Here is a 12,557-nt window from a genome sequence, read left to right on the forward strand (position 1 = left end):
CTCTCCACTTCTTAAGGACCTAGTACGCTAACCTGGGCGAGGTAGTTAATCTGTGAGAGGTTTCGAATCGATAGGATCATTCTCCAAAAAAAAAAAAAAAAAAAAAACTGAACACTCATAGTACTTACATGAGCAATTAATTAAAGTTAGTCTTGAAAAATTGTGTGGCTTTGTTTGATTTATGTTTTGTTGTTGGTTATCAATTGTAAATGACAAATGAATTGAATTGATGATAAATATAGCCTTAGTCCTGAAAAAATGTTTAGGTTATTAGTTTTTGAAGACGAACCTGAGTAAAAAAATTATATAATTACCATGATTTCTAAAACTCCTATACTACAATTTCAAAATAGTACCATAATAAGCATGGACCATGGTGAATTATGAGAGTTTGCATAACCTAAGCTCAAGTACAACGATAATGATTTTTAGTATAAAAAGGTATTGTATAATACCATACTTTAATTTCATCTGCTAGCAATAGCCTAATTTAACATTAGGAGTCAACAATGTGTACTTCACTTATATACTCCGTATGTTGGAAAGATAGGTGACAATAATTAGTCGTATAAGTTTGACACACGATTAATTAAAATTACATAGGATGTTTAGAATCACAAACTTCGTATTTTTCCAAATATGACATGTGAGCAATGACTAAAAATCTACAATAAAAATAATACGGAGTAATGCGTGTAGTGATCAAGTTATCATGGACCATGTATCAAATTTCATCTATGTCACTTGATAATTTGGTAGCACCGAGTCACTGTTCTTTGTGGCTATGAGGCTATCTATATGCCCTCCGAAAAAAATACGAAGTGATAAATAAAAAAGAAAAAAAAATTCCCTTTCTGTTTTGAGACCCTTCAACAATAAACTGAAAATCAAAACAGCTTCAAACATCAATCTCTTCATCATGCCGACGACGACGAGCAACATCAGCAGCAAGTGCAACATCAGAGCTCTTTGGATTCTCAACAATGTCGATTTCGTCGTCTTCTCCAGGTTATCAGTCTTCATTCATCCTCCATTTTCATCATTTTGTAGCTCAAATTTTACATTTGTAAACCCTAACATTATCGATTATTTTGTGTGTTTAATCGTCAATTTCATCGCTGCTTAACCTAATATCGAAATTTTCAATTCGATTAACAACAATTTGATCTGATTTTTGAGTAGGAGGTTTCTTACTGTTGAGCGCCGATGGCGTGCTGCCTGCAAATCGAAGACTGAGAAAGTTGTGGATGAAAACAATGATGATAAACCTACTGTATCGACTTCGCTTCCCAATGATTCGGAGTTTTCCGAGGCGTTTACCAATCGGAGGAAGAGGTTTTTGAACTAAATTATATATTGATGATGATAAATTTATGCTGTGTTGCTTAGAAATTTTAATATTGTTGTGATCATTATCTGGTTCAAATGTGTTGAAATTGGATAAATGAAATGCGGTAATCGTATCGAAGTTCCTGAATAAGATATTGTTTGGATAGATTTTGACTTCTAGGAAATGAAACTAGGAAAAAGTTTGAATATTTGCGGGGTTATCGTGATCATGTTATATGATAAATGTGATGTGGAGAAGAAACAGATGCCTATGGAAATGGGAAATGTCAATAGATACACGGCTTACGATGAACTGCTCCTATCTTACTGAAATTTTCTTAGTTGACTTTTCATAAACAATAGGAATAGTTTAGGAGAGCAATAAAGTAAATGCATAAGAAGTAATTTATTTTTGAAATATGCTATTTAACGGAAGACAATCAATTTAAAATGAGGAAAGACTCTAAACTTGAAATTGCCATGTATAATAAGTACTACACTTAAAGGCATATGTAAGTGAGAGAATAATAATAATAATATTAGGGAAGCTTAATTAGAGGCATTTCTATCAACTATTTTTTTGTTCTCTTTGATAGGTTTGGATTAGCTTAGCTGGTTAAGTCTTGGTGGTGGTAGCTGTGTACGTTAATACCCAAGACTTGAACTTAAATCCCATAAATATCATTTTTTCCTTTGTGGCTCTCTCTACACACGTGCGCACACTCACAAAAAAAAAAAAAAAAAAAAAAAAACCCTTACAGTAACATTTGATTACTCTGTAACTTATTTTTATTTAAAGCGATGAAGCTAGATACTCATTTTTTTGTGGCAAACATAATAGGGGTTAATTCATGCTCAAGTTTTCATCAGAAGAAACATAAAGGTTTCCTAGTATTCTATGCCTTGGGGATCTTCCCTGTCTCTAATTCTCTATCTCATTGTTGTGTGTGTACAACCATGTTTTGTGTGCATGTGTGTAGGGATATGTATTTTGCTTCTTTTATTTATCTCCTTTTTTTCTTGTGCATTAGCTCAAATTTTATACTTCGTATTAGTTTTGGTAAGTCTGATATATGTGAGGGTGAGTGGTCCTATTATGATATGTAATGAGCTCTGTGTGTTTAGTGCCTCCAATTTGTCTGTTTAACAAAGCTTCACCATGCAGTCTTTATGATGATGTAATTAGTTATTTTGTACTGTAACAGGGAGGGATCTGCTCGTGGTTCTGGCATACGTGTCGCTGAATCAGTTCAGGGGTCAGATTCCTGGGTTGATGACCCTATTGTGCGCCACATTATAAGTCTCCATATTGATCATGAAGAAGGAGAGGGCTACATGTTATGGCCATTAATTTTTCATGTGAAGGGACCATACTGCATCTTGGTATTGCCATTAGTGGAGCCAAAGCATGTGAAAGCATATGAGAGACTTTACAAGAGATCAGACTGTGGAACAGCTATTGGCATGGACCCAAATTTATCCTCTTTACTGTTTGATCTCCCTTCCATCACAGGGTATGGTATGTTACCTTCTGAGATTATTATCGTTTTGCTTTAAGCATCTTTCTCATCCCTGTTTTACTAGATATTCTAGCCTCAATTGCTCTTTTGGTTACAGTGTTCTATAATTTGTAACACCATGTGCAAAAAATAAAATCATTTTGAGAAATATTTTACATTATCCGAGCTTGAAAACCCCCTATGGTTGCCCAAATGTTTTCTGCCTTTCTGATTTAAAAAAGTCATTGGAAAAAAAAATCCGTAATCAACATATGAGTTGGCCGAGCCTTTCTTGTGTAGATTCTTATGCCTCATGGCTAGCCAAATGTACATCTTTCTGTCTCTTTAATGGAGTAAGACTTTTGGCTAATTTTGAATAGTGATTTAATATGGAGTATTGTAGACACCTAATTGTGTTTCGTCGACCTAAACTCTCACAAATTCTACTTTTTACGTTTGATATTAGGAGAAGAATTTCAAAGGGACTTCAAATTGTTTGAAAGCGATTATCGGATTAGGTTGTATGATGATCTAAAGGTAATTTTAGGGTCGAATAATTTTGTTCTGCTACGTATTGTTGGTTGTTGTTGTCTGAAATCCTAGGATTAGGGTCGTATTTATGGGCTAGGGTGAGAAAAAGAGATGTCGTGCAAAAATTAATTGAACCGTTGGAGAATCACGTGTACCGTAACACGACACTTTTTCCATTGCGTAGTGCATTGTGCCGTGATGCAGTGCGTTGTGCCGTGTCGCGGTGCAACCCTATTGCAGCGAAATGTTTTATTTTGCTAATTTCACTAGATTACGAAGATAATCATGCTTGACGGCCACTCTAAACGCGTTTTCTGATTAATACGAATTAGGGTTAGGTTAAGGCTTAGGTAATTAGGCTTGATTGAGGTTGTGTAAATAGGTTTAGGTGGGTTTGGGCTCAAAATGGAGAGAGAAAAGTCTCAGATTGTGATTTAGGCTAAAAGGAAAATGGTAAAAGGGAAAATGGACGGGCTTACGGTAGATTTTCAAGCAATTTTAGTTTCATTGCGCAACTTGACCAATTAGCGGTTAAAGGTCATTCATCACCGAGTTTCAGTGGGGGAGACACGATTAGGTGTCAACAGAGTTTGTAAATGCATAAGTTTCGAAAACGATAGTGAAAGTAGTCGATTGGGACGGAGAGTGATTTAAAACGTTTTGCGATTTTAATTCTTTATGTTTACGCCGATGCTTGTAGAAATAGCGTTAGTTCCATAGATAAAAGAATAAAGGATAGAAATGCGTATTTGGCATCAGTGTATCGATATCGGATACGCCTGTGGGTCACTGTTGGAAGCTTGTAATATTGACAATTCGCTATGCCCGTAGGACTTCACCGGATTGATTGACAAATCACTATGTCCATAGGATATTGTCGGATAGATGATTAACAATTCACTTCGCCCGTTGGACATTGCTGGATAGATGATGAATGATTCGCTATGCCCAAAGGACATCATTGGATGATAGACAACTCATTATGCCCATAAGACATTGCCAGATTACGAAATCTTGAGAGGCTTGGAATATTGGCGACTTACTACGCCCGTATAACATCGTCGAATGATCAATGTAATTCTCTGCACTTGCAGGACATTACTTGTGGATTGCTCGATTGTCTCTGAGCATAAGCGGTCAAATTTCATGCGTACGAACCGTTGAAAAATTGAATTGGGGGTTTTCAATTTGCTTGATCATCGTTGAGATTCTTTGCATAAAATTGCTTGTATTTGTTTGTTTGTTGGATTGTGAGTGTTTTGAGACCAACTTTGCTTGATTTGGTAAAGAAATGAGCAAATCACCTTTTTTGAGTACTACTTGTGCGTGAATATTCATGGTGATGTTCTTCATGTTTTGCCTGCCTCTTTGCACTTGAAATGACAATGTAGATGTTGTAGATCATGTAAAAATTACTTTGGTGTGTGACTAGGAGAACTTTAGTATTAGTTTGTCATGAAGAAACTTAATACTAGAAATATCCCGAATATCTTGCTAGTTTTGCCATTCGGAAAATTCAGCACCTAATGTTGAATTTGTTAGGGAAATGTAGCATTTGGTAGCCCCCTAAACTGTCGTTAGATAACTCATTCGACTTAGGATATGATGCTAAGTCATTAGAGCCTGATTGTATCTTTTGAACAAAACAACATGCCTAGACGGAGAGAGCGTGACACCACTTCGAGGGGCCAGTTTCGGGCCTATAGAGAGGACATGCACTCCTTTGACAGCTGAGGAGGAGGAGGTTACGCACCTGCTTCGATCAGCAAGACGTGGACTCCACGTGCTTGGGAGCCTCACCAGCTCGTGTTTTGTCGTGAGCATCATGTTGCTCATCGTCCATCGATCGAACTAGTTGATTGTTCTTTGCGCCACCGCGGTTCTAGTTCGTGGGAGGTGATACCTGGCTTATATCATGCAGGATGACGTGACTCGCGTATTGTGGTTATTATGTGGCTTAGCTGACTTCTGTTTGGCGGTTTCCGTTTTTGTCAGTCCTTGAGGGTTTTGGGCGACAGTCGTTAGGAGTTTGTTGGAGTACTTTTGGGACTACCAACACCTTTCATTTTCCTTCGGTGAGATGACAGTGACCCCTCTTGACTTTTGTGTGATTAGTGGTATGCGCTTTCATTCGAGGCCTGTAGTTCAGAATCCCGAGATTGGTTTGTTGACTTAGGGAGTAGAGGACATGTTGGGTCTTATTGTCAGCGTCATCCGCGGTCAGCGCCAATCTAAGGGCACTTGTCAGAGCAAGAGGATAGTATCAGCGGCTTCTCTGGCTAGTGGTTCTGACATTGCTGAGACCAATGTCCAGCAGAGAGTGAGGATCTTTGTCCTGATCTTAATTTATGGGACGATTTAACCTGAGAGGAGTAGCCGTGTGCTCTTGCGTTATTCGCCGTCTCTCGCTTCATTCACGGACGTGGGAGCCTACAACTGGTCTAGACTATGTAGACTTGCTCCTGACCTTGAGGCTGGGCTGCCGACAAGTCGACAATATGTCAGATGTCATAGTGTGCAGCCTCTGGAGAGTCGTAGAGGTATCGATCACAAAATGTTGCTTCAGTGGTTAAGGCCTTAAGGGGGAAGTCTTTGCGTGAGTGTAAAGAAGTCTGTCTAGTGATCAAATCCAATTACCAACATTCATTTTTAGTTTCCTGTATTTATATTACACTTTAATATTATTTCAAGTTTGCAACATTTGCTTATTTATTTCATTGAGGCTTTTGTTTTTTTCATAGAGGTATCAATCACAAAATGTTGCTTCAGTGGTTAAGGCCTTAAGGGGGAAGTCTTTGCGTGAGTGTAAAGAGGTCTGTCTAGTGATCAAATCCAATTACCAACATTCATTTTTAGTTTCCTGTATTTATATTACACTTTAATATTATTTCAAGTTTGCAACATTTGCTTATTTATTTCATAGAGGCTTTTTTTTTTTTTTTTCCAAGAACATTGAGCATTAAAGCTTACTACATGTAGTTGTGTTTTAGGGGGAAAAAAGAGTGTACTGAAATTATAGATAAATTTTAACAAAATTCATGAAAATTCGACCCTGGTAAATTTGGCCCTCTTTGGGATGAATGTTTTTGGCTTCTTTCGTTCTTGGAGATACCATGAAAATCTTATTTAAGCTAATTCTTTATCTGGATTTGTATCTTTTAGACACATGTAAAAGCTTGTAATTTGGTTTCTCTTGATTTTCTTGGGTTTTTAATCTTTTAGATAGCTGTCAGTGTATTTTAGAAAGAATATTAATTTATTTTGATTCGGCTGCAAGTCTTGTAACTGCCTGTCACCAAGTCAAATAATTTACTGTTTCAGACACTAAATATTAAAAAAGAAAAACAAAAGCTGTTACTTGTCTTCTCTGTTCATTTTCCTGCTGCTAGAAAAGTGTTTGGGTATTTTGTTACAAATTGATATCCATATCATATCTGAGACTAGTCTACTTGGCTCTTGAACATGTCAGGGCTTTTATGCTTGCACATGTCATCGGAGACATAATCACGGGGGATTTTGCTGAACCTGAGATAGCTGTTAGTGCATCACCATCAGTAGGAGGGCTGCTTGATTCCCTCACCGGAAGCATTGGGATATCAAGTATATCTGCAAGAGGCAAACCAGTTCCTGCATCAGTCCCCAATTCCCCTGCATCTCCTGCTTCTCTAGCTGGTTCTGTGCTGTCAGATGCTCAAAAAGCTGGTTCCAGGCCACTGGAAAAAGATGCTTTACAATCTTTCATCAGCAGCTCAATGCCCTTTGGTTGGTTTCTTTTGTTATGTTATTCTTCATTTGATGATGGATTTGATAATAGCACTGACATGTACTTATATATCCTATCCATTTTTTTATCGAAAGAAAAAATTATAATTATATTACTTGCTCTTGTATCTTTAACGCAGGTACTCTGTTGGACCTCAGCTACTCCAATCTTTCAGCTATCAGGCTGAATGGCTTCTCTGCCACAGATGTGCCCCCTGCAGATGTCAAGCAGCCAGCTTGGAAGCCCTATCTTTACCGAGGAAAGCAGAGAATTCTGTTCACTATCTATGAGACAATTAATGCTTCCATGTATGACCGTGATGAGATCCCTGATAGCATTTCGATCTCAGGCCAAGTTAATTGTCGAGCAGAATTGGAGGGGTTACCTGATGTTTCCTTTCCCTTGACTGGCCTGAACAACTCTCGCGTTGAGGTTTTGTCATTCCATCCATGTGTTCAAGTTCCAGAGCATGGCATTGATAAGCAATCTCTAGTTTTTTCACCGCCGTTTGGTAATTTCACTTTAATGCGTTACTTGACATTCTGCAACCTTGGACCTCCGGTCAAGGGATTTTACCAGCTCTCCATGGTGTCAGAAAATGAAGGTGCATTTTTATTCAAATTACGACTTATGGATGGTTATAAGGCTCCACTTGCAATGGAATTTTGTACTATTACAATGCCCTTTCCTCGAAAAAAGGTAGTCTCTTTCAGTGGGACACCATCTATTGGAACTGTGTCTTCTACAGATCACTCAATTGAGTGGAAAATTATTACAAGTGGGAGGGGAGCTTCAGGAAAGAGTGTTGAGGCAACATTTCCAGGAACTGTTAAATTTGCACGCTTACGGTCGCAAAAATCTCTTGGCTCAGTAAGAGGGACAAGATATGATGAAGATAGTGATACAGAAATGGAGAATGCAAATAATGGTGTTAATATTGAGGAGTTTCTGGAAGAAAAGATGAGAAAAGATCTGCCACCAATCGATTTAGAAGAACCATTTTGTTGGCAGGCTTATGACTATGCTAAGGTACATAGACCCAACTCTTTTGAACCATTAGTGTATTGGGTCAGGAAGGTTGGATGTACGCAGTTTAATACTTTTTATTTATATAAAGGCCGTTCCAAATATGTAAAGACAGTCTTATTAATAAAATTCTACTGGTGTCTGTGATTTGGTGTTTGGCTCTCTCTCTCTCTTTTTTTTTTCCTTGATGTGTGATCAGATAGGCTTGGCATATCATCTTACCTTTATTTTGGTTCATGTTTTTTCAGGTGTCCTTCAAAATCATGGGGGCTTCATCATCTGGAATGTCTGTTGATACGAAACATGTAAGTTCATAGCTTTGTCCCTTTCTACTTACTCCAGATTTTGCCTTGCTGAGTTGCTGCTATGATATCTTGCGAGGGTATTAAAGTTTTTCATTAAGAGGACTTCCATTTCAGGTCCCAAAAGATATTGATCAAAAAATTTCTTAGCAATTATATAGTTTTGATACTAACTCAAGTGATCTGACTAAACCATCATGGCAATGTCAAACTGACATGGTAATTGATAATTTTCAACCATCGTTCTTTATGCTCCTTTTTTGGGTGGAAGAGAAGCGGAGGATGGGGAATTGTCATGGGAATCTTTTGGGACTTGCAAGATGATTCATTTGATATTTATATCCTGTGATATATTCCCTATATTATTTTGAACTTTCTTGGTTGCATGAAGATGATCATGTGAGATTGTTGGAGATAGAATTCCATCAGTGATGGCCTAATATGAGATAATATGGGATTATGGGTTTTGGTTGACATGTCTTTGGACAAGTTGTGTGAGCTAATAATGGTAAGTCCCATACAGACTTACCAACAAGTATGTATATAAAGTGCTTCTGTTTTCTAATATTTGGGTAGTTAGACAATGAGTTACATTGAAATGAGATATAGGGAGAGAGAGAGAGAGAGAGTATATGTGTTGACCAGAATCAGACTCTTGGATCTAGGTAGGAGACAAGAGGTTTGATTCTTTCCATGTGTGTGTAATATCAATGCAGTTGGAGATTATTTGATTATTCTTGCTATGTGTGTGTAACATCAATGCATACAGTTGGAGATTATTTGATTATGTATCCTTTCGGCATGACCGTTTTACTCTCTCCATCTAGAATTAATTGTCACATCTCATTTCCTATGAGGGTGTCATGGAGTATCTTATTTTTCTCTTCTACTATTACATAAACTGACAACTTCTTATGGACAAACCAAAATAGCATGCGACTTATATCTCCAGACACAGGACGTATGATGTCCCTTCCTCTCTTCCCCCACACCACCACCACCAACCCCGCCCCCCCCCCCCCCCCCCCCCTCCTCTTTTTCACTCATTTCATATGAGGGTGTCATGGAGTATCCTATTTTTCTCTTTTACTATTTTATAGACTGACAACGTATGGACACCAAAATAGCATGCGACTTATGTCTCCAGACACAGGATATATGTCACTTCCTCTCTCTCTCCTCCTTACTCATTTCATATGAGGGCGTCATGGAATATCCTAATTTTCTCTTACTTTTTTTTTATTAACTGACTTCTTATGGACATACCAAAATAGCATGCGGCTTATATCTCCAGACACAGCACATACTATATATATGAGTGTGTATATAAGTGGTGTTATGTACTGCTTTTGGTAGCTGCTAGCTCTCCTATTTGTTTGTTGGTTGAGTATTTAACCCTCTAGCCTCCAAGTCCTGACAGCTTTTTATTCTAGGAAAAAACAAGTATACATCATTAAAATTTTAATTATATAAAGAACAAAAATAAAAAGAAAAGAGAGGGCATACCGCATACCCTCTAAGTTCCAAAGGCAAGGAATCATTTAAGAAGGCTTCCTCAATCTAGGCCAAGGGGCGAACACCACACTTCATCACAATCATCTTACATCAGATGTACCCTACCAACAACCTGTCATTTAAACTACTAGACCATTCAACATGTTCTTGTTTCCATATATTAGGACTAAACTTTTGATTTTCTTAGAAGCAATTTTCATTACTTTTCTAGTGACTACTACAGGACAAGCGACTGACATGGAATTTTGGAATCTCCTCTCTCTTTGCAATTTTCACCACCTGCGTGGATCTGCTGTAGTGTCTTGTTGATGTAGTCAATCCTGTCCTAGTTTATCTCTTATTTGTAGGTTCATTGATCAAGTTGTGGATTGCCTTTGTTTCTTATACTGTTATATGCTTTGCATCAGGTAAACATCTATCCTGCTGTTAAAGCGCCTATTGAGTTTTCTACTCAGGTAACTTTCCTGTTTATAATTGCAATTATAATTCCACTTATAAACACTGAATTATATTTGGACTAAGGCTTTGTTGTTGTGGTAATCTGTTTCCTGCATTATATTGAAACTTGGCACTTGTTATGAGTTAAGTAAATAGCTTTTGCTAATTCTTTTTTTAGTCTTCTGTTGCTTGTATCCTTGCGCAATCAATCTTAAGCATTCCTTAAATACACTCACACTTTCTGTTGCTTTCATCCTTGTGTGATAAAAGAGCACCTCCCCTTCTCCCCACACTCAATTTTAGCCTCCTATTGCTTGCATCATTGTGCAGTAAAGATGTCGTCTCTAGCATATTCTTGAACTTGGAATTATTTCCAAATTAACTATCATTAGCTATGCTCCCTGGAGCATGTATGTCTTGGATGCTTTGTAGATGTGGATAGTGTATGAGCTTCCTTTCTTGCTTCATTTGTAAGCTTTAGCTACTCTTGGTTTTAACATCCAAAAAAAGCAAAAGGAGCCTTTTGGCTTTTTGGGGTGCTCTGCTGTGTGTCTTTTCAGATGAGTCATAAGACTCAAGGCACTGAACCTTTTGTAATACTTTGTTATGTAAGCACTACATATTCTTGGGACCACAGTTATTTATGGCACTGACCAATTGGTGGCACTTGGATTTGGGGCATCTCTATGTGTTGTGGCATTTAGTAAACTATGTAGGATAGCTAATTAGCTACAATTGAGGAGGCAACTCGTCTGTGCGATTTGGTCTGCATATATTATGTTTGAACAAAATTATGTAACAGTAGACTTTCATATCAATGTTCCCCCCTCCCCCTCTCTGGGGTAATTTCCTTTGCCCAAAATTTATCTGATCAACTGATGTGAAGCGTGTTTCAACTTGACAGGTTACTTCAGGGGAGTATATTTTGTGGAATACATTGGGGAAATGCCCTTCTGCTGCCATGCCTACTGCCTAAGGATGAGCAAGGACTGAAGCTCAACTACTCAACTGCTCTTTTAACCTACCATACTTAGCAAAGTTGCTTGTAGCTTATTGGTCGAGTTCTAATGCATGTATACAGTCGAAGGAGAGATCTACTTGGGATTAATCAATTTTGTTGTGATACAATGAAAAGTTGTATATTCTGGCAATTGCCGCTGATGATTAGCGACTAATGAGAAATCTTTGCTCTCTAATCTTAGTTACAGGAACCCCTTGTTTATGACAATGCAAGGACAATTTTGTACAGCTAATCTTGGGCATCTGGGGATATCCACGTAATCCTCAAAAGTGCATCTCATATTCTTGAGAAAGTGAAGAAATAAAAGGACATTTTTCTAAAATTTTCATTTTCTTTTCCCGAATCCAAGCATCAGAGCATAGTACTGCCCCTTTTTTCTTTTCCTTCTTTCTTTTTTTCATGGCACATCAAATAATTACTTTATGCTCCTGTATAAATGTTTGTAATCCAATTCTTACAACTAATTTTATTCTGTTGATTTTCTTGCATCTTTCATAAGCATTGATCAAATAACAGCATCTTAAGTAACATTAAGGGTTACCTAAGCATTGCAGGTTTAATTTTATTCAATTTATTTTAGGGTTTAGGGTTCAGTGTTTGGCGGAAAAAGGTGGAAAAGTTTGCACAGGTTTGGCGATAAGGTTCATAGACTATTCATTGACTCCTCAAAGTTAACCCCTCGCCACAGCAACTGCGAGTCTAAAGAAATGAACATCACTTCCTGTTAAATTCAGGTCGAATCCCGGTACATTGGTAACTAGTTGTTGTTCAAGACTTGTTGAAAATCATGTTGCATAAGCAATGATAATGCATTTCTTTTTGTAGAATAGATAATGAAGTACTCGAAATTCTCGGATAGACCAAAGAAGATAGGCTTCTTTGAATTCGGCTTTTTGAGCAAAGATAACAAAGTTACATAAGACATCAGGGGCATGAATCTTCTCCTGGAATCCTCCGAACCACGTTGCTTAGCTTTTTTGCTTTGCATGGACCATAGCACCACCAAAGGATGCATCCACATGTAGGGTTACATATTAGTTGCAACTTTGAGACATTATTTGCGAGATATAAAATATTTCAAAGTTGCAATTAATATGTAACGGAGGTAGTATTAAGGACCAATTTTGAGTGAG

General features: G+C 37.6%; 1 protein-coding gene across 1 annotated transcript; it reads left to right on the forward strand.

Annotated features, from left to right (window-relative positions):
- The first annotated feature begins 632 nt into the window (after positions 1-632).
- On the forward strand, positions 633-11,912 carry LOC110692263 (AP-5 complex subunit mu-like). The gene is made up of 8 exons (XM_021869260.1): positions 633-1,008; positions 1,183-1,335; positions 2,535-2,843; positions 6,829-7,121; positions 7,262-8,151; positions 8,397-8,453; positions 10,373-10,420; positions 11,308-11,912. Exons 1-8 carry the CDS (start codon positions 920-922, stop codon positions 11,377-11,379), a joined length of 1,911 nt encoding a protein of 636 aa, XP_021724952.1. The 5' UTR covers positions 633-919; the 3' UTR covers positions 11,380-11,912.
- Positions 11,913-12,557: the final 645 nt, after the last annotated feature.

Source organism: Chenopodium quinoa, unplaced genomic scaffold (genome assembly GCF_001683475.1).
Source record: "Chenopodium quinoa cultivar QQ74 unplaced genomic scaffold, ASM168347v1, whole genome shotgun sequence".
In the NCBI taxonomy this organism is placed as follows: Eukaryota; Viridiplantae; Streptophyta; class Magnoliopsida; order Caryophyllales; family Amaranthaceae; genus Chenopodium; species Chenopodium quinoa.